Source organism: Hyla sarda, chromosome 3, assembly GCF_029499605.1.
Source record: "Hyla sarda isolate aHylSar1 chromosome 3, aHylSar1.hap1, whole genome shotgun sequence".
In the NCBI taxonomy this organism is placed as follows: domain Eukaryota; kingdom Metazoa; phylum Chordata; class Amphibia; order Anura; family Hylidae; genus Hyla; species Hyla sarda.
In genome coordinates this window covers 222,288,017-222,307,314 of record NC_079191.1, presented here as the reverse complement: position 1 = coordinate 222,307,314, position 19,298 = coordinate 222,288,017, and the positions used below count along the sequence as shown (strand labels likewise).

General features: G+C 43.5%; 1 protein-coding gene across 11 annotated transcripts in view; it reads right to left on the bottom strand.

The window, feature by feature from the left end:
* Positions 1-3,560: 3,560 nt before the first annotated feature.
* Positions 3,561-19,298, bottom strand: part of MANEA (mannosidase endo-alpha) — a 53,234-nt gene continuing 37,496 nt past the window's right edge. For all 11 annotated transcript variants that reach the window (XM_056566132.1, XM_056566140.1, XM_056566136.1 and 8 more), the window contains 2 exons: positions 14,153-14,229; positions 3,561-4,988 (listed from right to left, as the gene is read on the bottom strand). In XM_056566132.1, coding sequence (XP_056422107.1) covers positions 4,352-4,988; positions 14,153-14,229 — 714 coding nt within the window. In that variant the 3' untranslated portion in view covers positions 3,561-4,351. The remainder of the gene's footprint in view (positions 4,989-14,152; positions 14,230-19,298) is intronic.

Here is a 19,298-nt window from a genome sequence, read left to right as displayed (position 1 = left end):
TACCTGACATAAGAATTCAGTAGTATCTTAACCCCTTAAGGACGCAGGGTTTTTCAGTTTTTGCATTTTCGTTTTTTCCTCCTTAATTTTTAAAAATCATAACCCTTTAAATTTTCCACCTAAAAGTCCATATTATGGCTTATTTTTTGCCTCACCAATTCTACTTTCCAGTGACATTAGTCATTTTACCCAAAAATCCATGGCGAAATGGAAAAAAAATCATTGTGCGACAAAATCGAAGAAAAAGTGCTTGTATCTTGTAACTTTTGGGGGCTTCCGTTTCTACGCAGTGCATATTTCGGTAAAAATTACACCTTATCATTATTCTGTAGGTCCATACGGTTAAAATGATACCCTACTTATATAGGTTTGATTTTGTCGTACTTCTGGAAAAAATCTTAACTTCATGCAGGAAAATGTATCCGTTTAAAAATGTCCTTCTGATCCCTATAACTTTTTTATTTTTCCACGTACAGGGCGGTATGAGGACTCATTTTTTGCAACGTGATCTGAAGTTTTTATCGGCACCATTTTTGTTTTGATCGGACTTTTTGATCGGAATTTTTATTCATTTTTTAATGGTATAAAAAGGGACCAAAAATACTCTATTTTGGATTTTTTTTTTTACGTGTACGCCATTGACCGTGCGGTTTAATTAACAATATATTTTTACAGCTCGGACATTTATGCAGGCGGCATTACCACATATGTTTATTTTTATTTACACTGTTTTATTTATTTTTTTATGGGAAAAGGGGGGTGATTCAAACTTTTATTAGGGAAGGGATTAAATGATCTTTATTAACACTTTTTTTTGCAGTGTTATAGCTCCCATAGGGACCTATAACACTGCACACACTGATCTTTTACACAGATCACTGTTGTGTATTAACACGCCTGTGATCAGTGTTATCGGCGCTTGACTGCTCCTGCCTGGATCTCAGGCACGGAGCAGTCATTCGCCGATCGGCCACTGAGGAGGCAGGTAAGGGCCCTCCCGGCGTCCTGTAAGCTGTTCGGAACGCTGTGATTTCACCGCGCTGTCCCGACCAGTCCGACTGAGCAGCCGGGATACTTTCACTTTTGCTTCAGACGTGGCGGTCAGCTTTGATCGCCGTCTCTGAAGGGTTAATACAGGGCATTAACGCGATTGGTGATGTCCTGTATTAGCCGCGGGTCCCGGCCGTTGCTGGCCGCCGGGACCGACCCGATATGACGCGGGGTCAATGTGTGACGACGTGGCATATCGCCGGAGCCGGCGGAGGACGTAAATATACATCCTTCGTCGTTAAGGGGTTAAACTGATAACATTTCAATCTAGTTATAACAATACAGAGGATACTGGAAGCATTGCTAATATAGGTTTTTATGAACAGGGTCTTGTCTTTTCTTACACTTTGATACAATCACAGCTGATTAGCCCCTGCTTATTTATTTCGCATACTTTTTTTTTTGCTTTGTTACCTTGCATTTGCACGGTTTCCAGTTATAATAATACATTTGCAAAATAGAAAAGCTGAAGCTCAGCTGTTGGAGACACTTATAACAGGGGACAGCATGCTAAAAACGTACCAACATATTCCCATTATCTATAGTTGTATATTTAAATGGGTATTGTCAGATACCAAAACTTTTTATATGTTGTACATCTTGGCAAAACATTAACCTTTCTAATATACTTCATGGCTTATAAAATCATGGCTTTGTCAAAGCTGAGGCACAGGCATGGACAAAGTCCAGTAAGTGAGGGTGGGCTAGCACTTCTCTGTGCTCTCTACTGTCTGATAGTACTCCTCTGTGCTCTCTCCTGTCTGACAGGACTCCTCTGTGCTTACTCCTGTTTGATAGGACTCCTCTGTGCTCCCTCCTGTTTGATAGCACTCCTCTGTGCTCTTTCCTGTCTGAAAGTACTCCTCTGTGCTCTCTCCTGTCTGAAAGTACTCCTCTGTGCTCTCTCCTATCTGAAAGTACTCCCCTGTGCTCTCTCCTGTCTGAAAGGACTCCTCTGTGCTCACTCCTGTCTGAAAGTACTCCTCTGTGCTCTCTCCTGTCTGAAAGTACTCCTCTGTGCTGTCTCCTGTCTGAAAGTACTCCTCTGTGCTCTCTCCTGTTTGATAGCACTCCTCTGTGCTCTCTCCTGTCTGATAGCAATCCTCTGTGCTCTCTCCTGTCTGAAAGTACTCCTCTGTGCTCTCTCCTGTCTGATAGTACTCCTCTGTGCTCTCTCCTGTCTGATAGTACTCCTCTGTGCTCACTCCTGTCTGATTGCCCTCCTCTGTGCTCTCTCCTGTTTGATAGGTCTCCTCTGTGCTCTCTCCTGTCTGATAGTACTCCTCTGTGCTCTCTCCTGTCTGATAGAACTCCTCTGTGCTCTCTCCTATCTGAAAGTACTCCCCTGTGCTCTCTCCTGTCTGACAGGACTCCTCTGTGCCCACTCCTGTCTGATTGCCCTCCTCTGTGCTCTCTCCTGTTTGATAGGTCTCCTCTGTGCTCTCTCCTGTCTGATAGAACTCCTCTGTGCTTTCTCCTGTCTGAAAGTACCCCTCTGTGCTCTCTCCTGTCTGAAAGTACTCCTCTGTGCTGTCTCCTGTCTGAAAGTACTCCTCTGTGCTCTCTCCTGTCTGATAGCACTCCTCTGTGCTCTCTCCTGTCTGATAGCAATCCTCTGTGCTCTCTCCTGTCTGAAAGTACTCCTCTGTGCTCTCTCCTGTCTGATATCCCTCCTCTCTGCTCTCTTCTGTTTGATAGGACTCCTCTGTGCTCTCTCCTGTCTGATAGTACTCCTCTGTGCTCTCTCCTGTCTGATAGTACTCCTCTGTGCTCTCTCCTGTCTGATATGACTCCTCTGTGCTCTCTCCTGTCTGATATGACTCCTCTGTGCTCTCTCCTGTCTGATATGACTCCTCTGATCTCTCTCCTGTCTGATAGCACTCCTCTGTGCTCTCTCCTGTCTGAAAGTACTCCTCTGTGCTCTCTCCTGTCTGATATCCCTCCTCTCTGCTCTCTTCTGTTTGATAGGACTCCTCTGTGCTCTCTCCTGTCTGATAGTACTCCTCTGTGCTCTCTCCTGTCTGATAGTACTCCTCTGTGCTCTCTCCTGTCTGATATGACTCCTCTGTGCTCTCTCCTGTCTGATATGACTCCTCTGTGCTCTCTCCTGTCTGATATGACTCCTCTGTGCTCTCTCCTGTCTGATAGCACTCCTCTGTGCTCTCTCCTGTCTGATAGCAATCCTCTGTGCTCTCTCCTGTCTGAAAGTACTCCTCTGTGCTCTCTCCTGTCTGATATCCCTCCTCTCTGCTCTCTTCTGTTTGATAGGACTCCTCTGTGCTCTCTCCTGTCTGATAGTACTCCTCTGTGCTCTCTCCTGTCTGATAGTACTCCTCTGTGCTCTCTCCTGTCTGATATGACTCCTCTGTGCTCTCTCCTGTCTGATATGACTCCTCTGTGCTCTCTCCTGTCTGATATGACTCCTCTGATCTCTCTCCTGTCTGATAGCACTCCTCTGTGCTCTCTCCTGTCTGAAAGTACTCCTCTGTGATTTCTCCTGTCTGATAGCAGTCCTCTGTGCTCTCTTCTGTCTGACAGCACTCCTCTGTGCTCTCTCCTGTCTGATATCACTCCTCTGTGCTCTCCCCTGTCTGATAGCAGTCCTATGTGCTCTCTCCTGTCTGATAGGAGAGGAGAGAGCACAGAGGAGTCCTATCAGACAGGAGAGAGCACAGAGGAGCACTAGCCACCCTCACTTACTGGACTTTGTCCATGCCTGTGCTTCAGTCTGGGCAAAGCCAAGATTTTATAAGCCATGATTTCTATAAAAAGGAAATACAATTGTCTTATGAAGTATATTACAAAGGTTAATGCTTTGCCGAAATGTACAACATATACAAAGTTTTTGAATCTGACAGTGCCCATTTGAAGAATATTTATTTACGTAGTGCAATCAACTATTTCGAAACAAGGAACTAGTATAAATTTGTGGAAAGACTTGTTCAACGTTACAACCATGTAATCTTGAATATCTAGATATAGTATTTTTATATTTAGTGTCTTAAACGATTTACCAATCACATTATTGTTGCTCAGCAATAAATATCACACAATAGACTAGTGTGCTCATGACACTAAGGATGCCTATGATCCCTTGTGCCCATTCTTACCTTTCCATGAATTAAGTTTAAAATTTCAATATCTCATTATACAAATTCAAATATTATACAAATTCAAATAAGTAAAACTAATAAACTTTACTTTAAATTCCAGTGTAAAATATTGATTTGTCAGCAGGTAAATACCAAATAAGACCTTAAACACCAATTAGAATATTGAACCCAAAAAATTAAACAAGTCATTAAACCAGCCATTGTTCTCTCTCCTTCATATATTTTTCCGACCACTTTCGCGTGAACTCCAAGTAAATATTTGGCTTATGAGGCAAATAGTCCTCATATTTTATGTGAGCATTTTTCTTAGGCACTGCTGCTTCAATCTGAGTTCCTTCATGCCATTCATTGAATGAAGTGATGGAAATAATGCTAGGGCGCACCATCAAGGCTGCATTTAGAGAAGTCTCATAATATTTTCCATTTATTCTGTTCCTGGTATTTTTGAAGTTCCAAGGACGTATACTAGTGTCTATATATCCTGGCCCAACGCTTGGAATGAACATTAAATTGTTGGAATCACAAAAATCTTTCAGACTTTGCCAGTGCTGGTGAGAGGAACCATATGTAAAACCATTTGTAGCAAAATAAGTGTAAATTCCATCAAAACCACTTCTCTGAATGTCAAGCTTATGTTTTTCTTCTACAAGCAAGGCCACAAAGATTCCATCGTACTTCGTATTCCGAATGCTATGGGATCCAGAAGTTGTAAAGAGGTGAGCCCAAGAGTCAGGTGATGTTATATAGGAATCATAAATGTAAAACATTGGTAAACTTCTACCAGTTCTTGTCTTGTATCTGTAAAATGCAGGGTGGTCCCCATATCTATAATATAAATACATAAAATTAATAGTCAGAAAACAAATAACATCAAAATATATATATTTGTATACATAATCTTTGATAACATAAACAATTTAACTATATATAGGTATTATGACTTTTTTTTCATAAAAATGAGAAGATACAAGGTGAGATTTATTAAAACCTGTGTAGAGAAAGGGTGGGGCAGTTAAGCTGTAAAATAAGGTGAAAAGAAAAGAATCTACAGATTCCCCAACAGCCAATGGAGAGGGAAACATCAGCACATTAATAATGTAAATGCCATTTCAGAAAACTTTTTACAATCGGGGGGGGGGGGGCTTATGGGTAGAGATGAGCGAACTTACAGTAAATTCGATTCGTGACGAACTTCTTGGCTCGGCAGTTGATGACTTATCCTGCGTAAATGAGTTCAGCCTTCAGGTGCTCCGGTGGGCTGAAGAAGGTGGATACATTCCTAGGAAAGAGTCTCCTAGGACTGTATCCACCTTTTCCAGCCCACCGGAGCACCTGAAAGCTGAACTAATTTATACAGGAGAAGTCATCAACTGTCGAGCCGAGAAGTTCGTGACAAATCGAATTTACTGTAAGTTCGCTCATCTCTAGGTATGGGTACTAAGGGAGATATTTATCAAAACCTCTGGAGAGGAAAAGTTGCTGAGTTGCCTATAGCAACCAATCAGATTGCTTCTTTTACTTTTCAGAGACCTTTTCAAAAATGAAAGAAGTGATCTGATTAGTTGCTATGGGCAACTCAGCAACTTTTCCTCTGGACAGGTTTTGATAAAGCTCCACCAAAGACCCCGACCAATCATTAGACTAAACAAGCAGAATTGTGCAGCTAAGTGCTGTTTCTCCCCGCTGAAGACAGGCTCCATAGACTTTCTTCCCACTTATTCTGATGATCAGTGGGGGTCTCATCACCCAGACCCACTCTAATGAAAACTTTTGACATGTCTATATGTCAAACTTTTTAAAAGAAATGACAGGTACACTTCAATAAATCCAATGATAAGCAATGGTAGACCAGGACTTTTTTTGATGGCTTATCCTAGTACACAATGAAAAGGCCTGTGCCATGGCTCTTCCAATCAGCTGATCTGCAGGAGTGCTAGAAGTTGGACCCCCACAATTTCAATATTTATGGCCTATCCTAAGGAAGTTTATAGAAACTAGAAACTAAACAAAGTTCTACTGTTAAGTAGGGAAGAAATACTATCCAAAGGATAGGGGATAAGATGTCAGATCGCCGTGGTCCCGCTGCTGGGGAGCCCCGGGATCGCCGCTGCGGCACCCCACTATCATTACAGCACAGAGAGAGTTCGCTCTGTGCGTATTGATGGGCGATACAGGGGACGGAGCAGCGTGACGTCATGGCTCCGCCCCTTGTGACATCACGGCCCGTCCCCTTAATGCAAGTCTATGGGAGGGGGCGTGACGACCGCCACGCCCCCTCCCATAGACTTGTATTGAAAGGGGCGGGCTATGACATCACAAGGGGCGGAGTCGTGACATAACGATGCTCCGTCATTACGTGCAGAGCGAACTCGCTCTGTGCTGTAATGATAGCGCAGTGCCAATCCCGGGGCTCCCCAGCAGCGGGACCGCGGTGATCTGACATCTTATCCCCTATCCTTTGGATAGGGGATAAGATGTATAGGGGCGGAGTACCCCTTTAAGGACGCAGACAATTTTATTTTTACGTTTTCGTTTTTCCTCCTCGCCTTCAAAAAATCATAACTCTTTTATATTTTCATCCACAGACTAGTATGTGGGCTTGTTTTTTGTGTGGCCAGTTGTCCGTTGTAATGCCATCACTCACTTTACCATAAAATGTATGGTGCAACCAAAAAAATACTATTTGTGTGGTGAAATTAAAAAGAAAACCGCAATTTTGCTAATTTTGGAAGGTTTTGTTTTCACGTTGTACAATTTACGGTAAAAATGACGCATTCCTTATTCTTTGGGTCAATATGATTAAAATGATACCCATGATAACATACTTTTCTATTACTGTTGCGCTTAAAAAAAAAAACGCAAACTTTTTAACCAAATTTTAAACCCAAATTATTTTTCCGTATAAGCGGCGGTATGAGGGCTAATTTACTAATGTACTTTTTATTGATACCATATTTGCTTATATAGAACTTTTAATCAATTTTTTATAACATTTTTTGGGAATAAAATGTTATAAAAAAGCATCTATTTTGGACTTTTTAAAAAAAATTTTTACCTTCACTGTACAGTATCATTAACATTTCATTTTAATAGTTCAGATATTTACGCACGCGGCGATACCAAATATGTATATAAAATATTTTTTTAACACTTTTTGGGGGTGAAATAGGGAAAATGGGACAATTGAAATTTTTTAGGGTGGATTGGGTTTTTCAAATTTTTTTTACTTTATTTTTTGACTTATTTTTATACTTTAATAGTCCCCATAGGGGACTATTTATAGCAATCGATTGCTAATACTGTTCAGGGCTATGTATAGGACATAGCACTGATCAGCATTATCGGTGATCTTCTGCTCTGGTCTGCGGGAAGGAAGATCAGAGCAGAAGACGCCGGGTAGGCAGTGGAGCCAGGTGAGGGGACCTCGGTCTGCTGTGCTGGATGATCGGATCGCTGTGGCAGCGCTGCGGGCGATCCGATCATCCATTTAAAGTACCGCGATGCTGCAGATGCCGTGATCTGTATTGATCACGACATCTGAAGGGTTAATGGCGGACATCCGCCGGATCGCGGATGTCCGCCATTACTGTCGGGTCCCTGGCTGCGATCAGTAGCCGGGATCTGCCGTGCATGATCCGGGCATCGCTCTGATTCTCGCGGTTATGCTTAGGACGTAAATGTACGTCCTGGTGCGTTAAGTACCACCTCACCAGGACGTACATTTACGTCATCTGTCGTTAAGGGGTTAAATGGGCACTGTCATATTTTTTTTTTTACATATCTCTAATATACTTCTATTATTTTTCCTTTCTGTCTCCCCCATAAAACTGTATGGGGACGGAGAGGAGACAGGGCGTCACCGTCGACCTCTAGGTCGACGCTACGCGCCTTAGCGCTCACATGAGCGCCAATAGCGGCACCCCGTTAGGGAGATCGCGGGGGGGTCCCAGCGGTTGGACCCCCCGCGATCAAAACACTTATCCCCTATCCTGTGGATAGGGGATAAGTGTAATACCGCTGCAGTTGTCCTTTAATAGTTAATTTCCTCATGTGGTTGGGCTTTTTTATTTTTTTTTATTTTTTGATTCAAACAAAAGGAGGTTTTAAATGTAAAAAAGGGGAATTTTTAAAAATGTTTTCTTTTCTGAACATGCAATTGCTTGTGCAGTACTCTGTAATAAATATGCACTGCAGTGTGCTATCAAACTGCCAACAGCCTCTAATAAGGCGAGATCTATCATGTCAGCCATAGAGGCCATCAGGAGGGAACTTGCCAATTTCAAGGTGTTGGTTGGCTGATGGCATCACTTAAAAAATTCTTGTTCCTCCAGATCCACGTGATCAGACACTTATCTCTATTCACAGGATAAGAGATAAGTGCTATAGGTTGAAATAGCCCTTTAAGTTGGACAAGCCAAAATGAAATACAGAATTAAAATGAAGTACTATCATTTTGCAGCTGACTGTACAATGTTAACATAAATCGTGGTCTCATTTTTAAAACTGCACTACAAAAATCTACTAATATGCTTAATTTAGATGTAAAGTAAATGTTTTGTCTTACAGACTATTATGCAAATATATGGCAAATATACAGTGAATATGTGTCAAAATCCCCAGGGGGTCTCTGGAGGCCCTGCAGGAGCATTGCTTTGACCTCAAAACATCATAATCAGAAAGGTAACCCATATAAACACCCTCCTGAGCACTTTTTATGCAACCCTTTAATATTGAAAGGAAAGAAAAAAATATATTTTAAATTTAGTTACTGCAGAAAGTTTGCAGATTTATTGTGGTTTTTAACTTGTCCTATTGGAGGCAATGGGAAAAATCTGTAACATAATAGAGCGAGTGCAATTTGAAAACCTGCATTGCAGGTCAATTTATGTGTGGATTTTTTTTTACCAAGTGTGTGACAAGATTTCTACAAATACCTATCGACACTGCTGCTACTAAAATCTAGGGCAATACACCTGCAGTGAACGGTTTCTGCCCTGTGTGCATATACCCCAAATCTAAAGGCAGGAATCAATTACGTCTCGGCTATCAGGGTAGGAATGGCGGGCCTGCCGTTAGGGGCCCGGACAGAAACTAAAATTAAGGGGGCCTGGCTGCCTGCTGCACCAGTTGCTTTCCTGAGGTCTTCTGCTCCCAGGGGCGGACTGACAGGGCAATGCCTGAGCCTGAGAGGGGGTCCCCTGTTGGCAATTTCTGCATGAAGGCCCTTTGAAATCAGCGCAGGGGCCACGGACACGCTGGATATCTGGGAGAAGGGCAGAGCGAGAGCTCCTCTCCCTCCCTCGCGCTCCCCTGCCTGAAGTGCTATTGGTGGAGCAGGAGCGTGCTTAGTTTCCTGCTTCACCACAGATACTAACACCTGCCGCTGGGAAGAGGAAGCCCTCCCCTGCCTACAGCTGGTGCCACCAAGAAAGTATCTATCTCAGTGTTTCCTAACCAGGGTGCCTCCAGCTGTTGCAAAACTACAACTCCCAGCATGCCTTTAACTGCATGGGCATGCTGGGAGTTGTAGTTTTGCAACAGCTGAAGGCACCCTGGTTGGGAAACACTTGTCTCTCTCTTTTTGATCTATCTATCTCTCTCTACCACCTATCTATCTTAGTGTTTCCTAAACTAAATTTGTGTGTGGGAGAGAAGCAGCTACAGGTGTCTGGCATTCGCTTATCTCCTATCTGTACCGAGTCCAATGCTTCTGCACAAGGTTTGATATATCTCCCCCATTGCTCTAGAGCAGTGTTTCCAACCAGAATGCCTCCAGCTGTTGCAAAACTAGAACTCCCAGTATGCCTTTGACTGTGTGGGCATGCTGGGAGTTGTAGTTTTTTCTACAACTGGAGGCACTCTGGTTGAGAAATGTATCTATCCTATCTATCTATGTACCTGTCTCCTCTCTATCCTATGTTTTTATTTCATATCTATCTATTTCATATCTATCTATCTATCTATCTATCTATCTATCTATCTATCTATCTATCTAGCAACAGAAGAATGCAGCAGCACACTGCCAGCACAAGGATATAGGTGAAACATGAACATGCAGATAAAACATGGAGAGCTATACAGCTATGGTGTAATAGATGCAAATGTGAAACTATGAGATAGTGAGGCACTTAGCTAGCAAATTTGTCTCCACCGGCGGTCAAATAGCTTGGACCGTCCCACCGCGATAAGGTGGCCTCATTGGGACGGATCCTACACTGTGAATATGCCTCTGTGTGAACAGTTCAGTAAGCATGGCAGGATCTGGAACATCCAAGACACCTTATATACACACCTGATAGAGGTGGGTGGGGTGCAAGGCCAACATGGAGGTAGCCACTCCCCCGTATGTGTAATACAGACAAAGAATAAGTCAGCCAGCACTTTAGTTGATACCAAACTATTATATGGACCTGGCCTACAGGTGCACGCTACTAGGCTAAATATACAGCAACAGAAGAATGCAGCAGCACACTGCCAGCACAAGGATATAGGTGAAACATGAACATGCAGATAAAACATGGAGAGCTATACAGCTATGGTGTAATAGATGCAAATGTGAAACTATGAGATAGTGAGGCACTTAGCTCGAGTTTGGTATCAACTAAAGTGCAGGCTGACTTATTCTTTGTCTGTATTACACATACAGGGGAGTGGCTACCTCCATGTTGGCCTTGCACCCCACCCACCTCCATTAGGTGTATATAAGGTGTCTTGGATGTTCCAGATCCTGCCATGCTTACTGAACTGTTCACACAGAGGCATATTCACAGTGTAGGGTCCGTCCCAATGAGGCCTCCTTATCGCGGTGGGACGGTCCAAGCTATTTGACCGCCGGTGGAGACAAATTTGCGAGCTAAGTGCCTCACTATCTCATAGTTTCACATTTGCATCTATTACACCATAGCTGTATAGCTCTCCATGTTTTATCTGCATGTTCATGTTTCACCTATATCCTTGTGCTGGCAGTGTGCTGCTGCATTCTTCTGTTGCTGTATATTTAGCCTAGTAGCGTGCACCTGTAGGCCAGGTCCATATAATAGTTTGGTATCAACTAAAGTGCTGGCTGACTTATTCTTTGTCTGTATCTATCTATCTATCGATCTACAACCAAAGAATAAATTGGCCAGCACTATTGATCCATTGTAAAAACCTGGCCTGCAGGTGCAGGCTGCTGGGCTAAATATACAGCAACAGGAGAATACAGCAGCACACTGCTAGCACAAAGATATAGATGAAACATGAGTATATAGATAAAACATGAGTATATAGATAGAACATGAAAAGCTATACCGCTGTAATGCAATAAATGAAGATATGAAACTATGAAATTATGAGGTACTTCACTTGCAAATTTGGCGCCAAATAGTGTGGACCGTCCCACCTGCACCTGCAAGCCAGGTTTTTACAATAGTTTGGATCAATAGTGCTGGCCAATTTATCCTTTGGTTGTATTACACATACGGGGGAGTAGCTACCTCCATGTTGGCTCTTGTACCCCACCCACCTCTATTAGGTGTATATAAGGTGCCTTGGATGTTTCAGACCTTGCATGCCTGCTGTACTGTTCACACAGAGGCATATTCACAGTGTAGGGCCCGTCCCAGAATGAGGTCACCTTACCGTGGTGGGACGGTCCACGCTGTTTGGCGCCAAATTTGCAAGCTAAGTACCTCATAATTTCATAGTTTCATATCTTCATTTATTGCATTACAGCTGTATAGCTTTTCATGTTCTATCTATATACTCATGTTTTATCTATATACTCATGTCCATATCAAATTTAACCATCTATCTCAGTGTTTTCTAACCTGGTGCCTTCAGCTATTGCAAAACAACAACTCCCGACATGCCTCTGGCAGTGTGGGCATGCTGGGAGTTGTAGTTTTGCCACAGCTGGAAGCACCCAGGTTGGGAAACACTGGTCTATCTATCTATCTATTTTTTTTATCTTCTATCTATCTCATATTTATTTATTTCATATCTATCAATCTCTCATATCTATCTCTCATATCTATCTCTCATATCTGTCTCTCATATCTATCTCTCATATCTATCTCTCTTCATATCTATCTCTCTCTCATATCTGTCTATCAATCTTTCATATCTATCTATCTATCTATCTATCTCTCATATCTATTTATCTCTCATATCTATCTATCATATCTATCTCTCATATCGATCTACATATCTATCTCTCATATCTATCCATCAATCTTTCATATCTATCTATCTAAGGTATCTATCTATCTATCTCTCATATCTATCTATCTCTCATATCTATCTAAAGCAAATAAAAACGGCACAACCAATATCTAGAGTACAAGTGAAATTCAGGGTGCCCACATAACTGGAACCTGGGTCCGCCGGTTCCTCAATCCAGACAATAGCAAAATACGATGCAGCACTCCACAGGTTGCAAATAAACGGTGGTTTTTATTCCATCATGTGCATTGACAACGTTTCGCCAGTCTCACACTTGAGAAATAAAAACCACCGTTAATTTGCAACCTGTGGAGTGCTGCATCGTATTTTGCTATTGTCTGGATTGAGGAACCGGCGGACCCAGGTTCCAGTTATCGTATTTTGCTATTATCTATCTATCTATCTCTAGGGTAAAATAACACTGCAGCACTCCAAGATGTGGTAAAATTTTTTAGAAAAGTGTTTATTCCATCAAAAATGCAGAAGGCAACGTTTCAGCTGCTAACATGCAGCCTTTCTCAAGCCTTGAGAAAGGCTGCATGTTAGCAGCTGAAACGTTGCCTTCTGCATTTTTGATGGAATAAACACTTTTCTACACGTTTTTTACCACATCTTGGAGTGCTGCAGTGTTATTTTACCCTCTTCAAGTTTGGAGTTCCATGACTGGGATCTCTCACTGAATTTCACCCACTTTCATCTACCCTGGTGGTGTGCTGCTTTTTCTTTATTTCTCTCTCTCTCATATCTATCTATCTATCTCTTTCTCTGTCTCTCTCTGTCTCTCATCTATCTCTTAAATCTATATATTTCATATTCAGGGGCAGACTTACAGGTTGGCACTACCTACTAGGGGCATTACCTACCTTGGGGGCACTATCTACTAGGGTCACTTACTACCTGGGGACGATACCTACTGGGAGCATTACCTACCTAGGGGCACAACTTTCCTGTGGGCCCTACCTGCTAGGGACATTACCTACCTGGGGGGCACTATCTAATGGGGGGATATTACCTACTGGTGGGATTACCTTCTTGGGGGCACTACCTACTGGGGGCATTACCTACAACCTACCTGAGTGCATTACCTATTACTTACTGGGGGCATTACCTATGTGGAAGTATTACAGGGGGGCATAACCTACTACCTACCTACTTAGGCATTACAAACCTACTGGGGGAATTTGCCTTTTATAGGGGGGATTCCCTACCTACCTACTGGGGGCATTACCTAACAGGGGAGGGGAAATCCCCTACAGATCACCACCTTATCCCCTACCCTTTCCCCCCCGCAGGCCTTGAACTGTGTAAGGGGCCCTGAAATTTCTGATGGCAGCCCTGGTCTCGGCACTCACCAATGATATGCAATAGATCAGTTTATAGATATCACATCTTTCCACTTAGAGAAACAGGATGTCTTTCCAAGACAAATGCCTTCCTCCGCTATCCTACAATGTTCCGACACCGATCTTGTGGATGCACACTTCTCTCCCCACTCTGTATCCATGAGACCAGGATGGCCCCATGGAGTTACATTATAAGTCTGTACAGGTCACGTTACACAGAGCCAGGAGAGAACAGGCTATGCACGGTTGGGGTCTGATCCAAACTTTCCATATGCCTCTACGGCACATCAAAGGTTTTCTTTTTGACAGTGCCCATTTAAGTTGTATGTGGATGACATTTTTTGCTTGTTCTCCTCCTGGCTAACAGCTTTCAATTTTATAAAACACATATCACATATAAAAAATAAATTCACAGGCCAAAACTGAAGCCAACTGAATACTTACTTGTCAACAATATATATTACATCAGTATGCAAACTACGGTCATCTCGATTTTTGTAAGGCTCAATGTGAAATGTAACCTAAAAAAAGGAAATTTGTATTAAAACACAAGCAATCATGAATGTAAAAAAATAAAAATAAAAAAAATGGAGTAAAAACTAGATTAAGATGACCTTTCTAAAACTGTTTATCTCTGAAAGGCCAATCTGGTCTGAAAATACATCTAGCAAGAGAAGGATATCTGCAGTTCCATTTTAAACAATAAGATGCAAACATATGTATAAGGAGCTGTCAATGTAAAGGTCATTCACACACAGCATCAGGTATTACAGTAACTATAGGACTAAATAAAATAATGGTTTAAAGGAAAACTTTATGAAATATGCTGATTTCTAAATATAGAAATGAAGGGGTTTAGGTGCACTGGTCTCATTACTGTATCCAATGATGCACCGATCCGTCTGCAGAGACTCGTGGAGGGGAGTCACAGCAGAGGATGAACATTCATCAGTAGGTGTTTTACAGGAACAGGCGAATCAGTGCATCAAGGGGTACAGTAATGCCCCAAGTGCACCTAAACCCTTCATTTCTATATTTAGAAATCAGCATATTTCACAAAAATGGCACACAGGACTAGAATAGCAAAGGAACCCTTTTTATAAGTATACCATGCCATATTAGCCCATATAAGCTGGCTACTAGCACTAAACTGCTAATAGTTTCCCTTCAAATACAATCAATGTGTATCTATGTCCAGTCAAAATACTGACCCAACATGGACCTCAGTCTTTACAGCAGTCTTTAACACCAGAACTGCTATGTGCTTAAAGGGCACCTCTCATCAAATAAACCTTTGATATATTTTAGATTAATGAATGTTGAATAACTTTCCAATAGCATGTTAATGAAAAATATGCTTCTTTCTATTGTATTTTTCCCGATCAGTCCTGTCAGCAAGCATTTCTGACTCATGCTGGAGTCCTAAACACTCAGAGCTGCCAGCCTGCTTTGTTCACAGACAAACAGGCTGTGAACAGAGCAGGCTGGCAGCTCTGAGTGTTCTCCTTTGTGAACAAAGCAGACTGGCAGCTCGTAGTGTTTAGGACTCCAGCATGAGTCTGAAATGCTTGCTGCCAGGACTGGTAGGGAGACCCCTAGTGGTCATTTCTTCAAAGTGGAAAATTAAATAGAAAGAAGCATATTTTTTAATAACATGCAATTGTAAAGTTATTCTGCATACATTAATCTATAATATATCCAAAGTTTTTTTGATGAGAGGTACCCTTTAAACTTGTCGAAGAGGCTTTGGAGGCATCCCATTGCTTCAGCAACTGGATCACCCACTACACCCCCCTTGTGACTCCATTTTGTCTCCATTGCTAAGTCAGCAAAGGACAGAAGAGGAAAGGGAGGGAACTAGAGTCTAATAGGTTTTCATTAATTAATTTATTTTCAAGTGCAACTGTTGTCATTTTAAACCTTTTAACCTAACCACAGTACGTAAAAGGTGTGTTCAATTCTAATGCAGCCATACTTTTGCAAGGATTTTAGCAGTTTGTATCATCCTAAAAACAGCTTTTATGAAGAGTCATCCACAGTTGGATAGACATGGCCAGGGGTTCGCAATGCCCCGCGGCCGCCATGCCTATCTCTATGACGTAAGTGAACGGACCACTGTGTGATTGACACATAGGTGCCCAGAGCATGGACCTTCATCTGTTTACCGTGCCCTCAGCGAGTTCTCAGAGCTAGCGCTCACTCCTGATAAGCTCATAGTGCATGTGTAATGTTAGAACAGATAAGTTGTTCACTCCCAGCATCTAGTGAGCATGCTCTCTGCTTCTAGCATTAATGAGGCCACCTCCGCGTGGTGGATGGGGGACATGTTTTGATCAAAGAGTGCGCTAAGAGCTTCCATTTTTTGACCAAGAGTGCTGCTGCAACCTTTCTCTCTTTTTCGTATACTCTGTATTTGCCACAGCAGCGTGCACCCATGTATTAGGTAGTTGTGCTGGCTATTTTTCTTTTTTGTGTTTTTGCTTTACAAGCAAGGAGCAGTGGCACCCTCTCTAGCCGTGCACCCCTCCCTGTTCACAGGAGGTTATAAATTGGTAGTGGATCCTTCATGTCACCCAGTCAGAGGCCATATGCCCAGCAGAAGGTGAGGGAATTAAGCATGTCAGGGTCCCATCCAAAATGGGGCCACCTCATAGGAGGTTTTTAATTTCAATTTGATAGTGGATCCTGCATGTCACACAGTCAGAGGCCATATGCCCAGCAGAAGGTGAGGGAATTAAGCATGTCAGGGTCCTATCCAAAATGGGGCCACCTCTGTGTGGTGGTTGGGGGCCACATTTTGATCAAAAAGTGCACTAAGAGCCTCCATTTTTTAACCAAGAGTGCTGCTGCAATCTTTCTCTCTTTTTTGTATTCTAGCATTACACGTGCACTATGAGCTGGGAGTGAGCACTTGATCTGAGAACCGACAAAGGATGCAAGCGCTAGGGAACTGTGTGCCAATCACACAGCGGTCCCAAAGCTTACATCAACAAGATAAGAGGGGCGGCCGCAGAGCATTGCAAATCCCTTGCCCCACCTATTCGACTGTGGATGACTCCTCATAAAATCTTTTTTTAGGATAATGCAAACTGCGAAAATCCTGGCAAAGGAATGGCTGCATTAGCACTGAACACACCTTTTACATACTGTGTTAGGAGGTGAAAATGAAGACAACAGTTGCACTTTAAACACGGTTTTAATGTTGCCAAGAGTAATAGAGAAAGCAATAAGTCCTGCTTCTCCTGCCCACACACAGTCATTGACAGCTCTTCTGTTTGAGCTTGTATTCCAAAACACATAGATGACTATAATCCTAAAATCACTATGTGCAACACAAACAACAGTCAGCTGGAGACATGTAAAACACACGGCCACATGACTCTGGAGCACCAGCAATGTATTCTATGGTTGATGAATTGTGCCTTCTCATTTGAGGCTAGGGAGGAATAAGAACCTGAGCTTGTCAGAGGCGTAGCGTGGGGGGTGCAGGGGGGGCCGTCCTCACCGGGCGCAACATCTGGGGGGGGGGGGGGGGGCACACTCTCCGGGATAGGAATACTTCTTTTTATGTGCCCGGGCCGGCTCCCATGTGTGGCTGCAGGTGGGGGCCGGCCAGAGCATATAAAAACTAATACTGTATACAAAAAACCAGGGGGCCTCCAGCTGTTGTGAAACTACAACTCCCAGCATGCCCAGACCGGCAAAGGCCCCCTGGAGGCCCCCTGATTTTTAGTATACAGTATTATTTTTAGATGCTCTGGTCGGCCCCCGCCTGCAGCCACACACAGGAGCTGGGCCGGGCACATAGAAAGAAGTATTCCTATCCCGGACATCCCTGTGTCCCGAAAAATCTTTTCGGGACATAAGGATGTCCGCCGGTCACTCACCATTCCCCGGCCAGCGCATCCTCCTTCGATCCTTCGCTTCTCCGCCTCTATGGTTGTACGCACGGAACGTCACTGACGTCCCGTGCGTACAACCATAGTGACGCAGGAGGACCGCAGGATCATCGCAGGAGGACGCGCGCTGGCCGGGGCCTGGTAAGTGACCGGCGGCGCCTCATCTTCAGTGTTCCGGTCACTGCTCCCCCGGTCCTGGCACCTACTGCTATAGTCCATAGGCCATAGCAGTAGATATGACCCCGGGCCGGAGGAGCGGTGACCGGATCACTGCGGGGGCAGCAGTACAGACATACAGCCTCCAGCCATACACTGTATATGGCTGGAAGCTGTATGTCTGTGGGGTGGGGGGAAGCTGCCTACTATTGTGGGGGAACTGCTGACCTAATGTGGGGGGGAGCTGCCTACAAATGTGGGGGGAGCTGCCTAATATTGTGGGGAGGAGCTGCCTAATATTGTGGGGGAACTGCCTACTATTGTGGGGAACCTGCCTACTATTGTGGGGGAAATGCTGACCTAATGTGGGGGAGCTGCCTACTATTGTGGGGGAACTGCTACTATTGTGGGGGAGCTGCCTATTAATGTGGGGGAGCTGCCTACTATTGTGGGGGAGCTGCCTACTATTGTGGGGGAACTCCCGACCTAATGTGGGGGAGCTGGCAATCTAATGTGTGGGAACTGCCAACCTAATGTGGGGGAACTATACTGCCTACCTAATGTGGGGGGAACTATACTGCCTACCTAATGTGGGGGAACTATACTGCCTACCTAATGTGGGGGAACTATACTGCCTACCTAATGTGGGGGAACTATACTGGCTACCTAATGTGGGGGAACTATACTGGCTACCTAATGTGGGGGAACTTTACTGCCTACCTAATGTGGGGGAACTTTACTGCCTACCTAATGTGGGGGAACTTTACTGCCTACCTAATGTGGGGGAACTTTACTGCCTACCTAATGTGGGGAACTTTACTGCCTACCTAATGTGGGGAACTATACTGCCTACCTAATGTGGGGGGAACTACAAGGTACCGTACATCATGGTAGGAGTGGTAGTCTTATACAGTGAGTATATCCTAAACTCTACATTTTAACTGTAAAAGTTGGGGGTCGTCTTATACGCCCAGTCGTCTTATACGCCGGCATATACAGTAGGAGTCACGAGTGACAGGAGTCAGGACTGACTGGAGTAGTACTGGGCTCAGTGGGATGGCTGTGTAGTGCTAGCATCTCCAAAACTGAAGTTTCTTTGTAGATTTGTAATCATAGACCTGCTGAAAATGTGGAGAATGTGTAATGCATGTTCGCACTCAATAAAGTGTTTGAAAATAAACTTGTATTTAGATGCATTTTACTTTAATTACATCAGTATTTTCATAACAAACAATACATGTGCTTAGGGGGTAAGGGTTTCTTTAACTAATCTAGTGGAAGAGACTCGAGTGCTAAAATCCACGGGTTAGGAGGCGCAAATTACTTGTCTTGCCCCGGGTGCTGACAACCCATGCTACGCCACTGGAGCTTGTTCAGTTTTTTTTATTGGGCTGGACAAAGCTAAAGCATTAAACTGATCAATTCCAACTTTGGGAAAGTCTGGCATGTAGAAATGATAAAGAGTGATAACTGCAGAGTCCTAACTCACTCCCCTCTATTGCAGTGGTCAAAGCAGCACTTTAAAGGGGTTATCC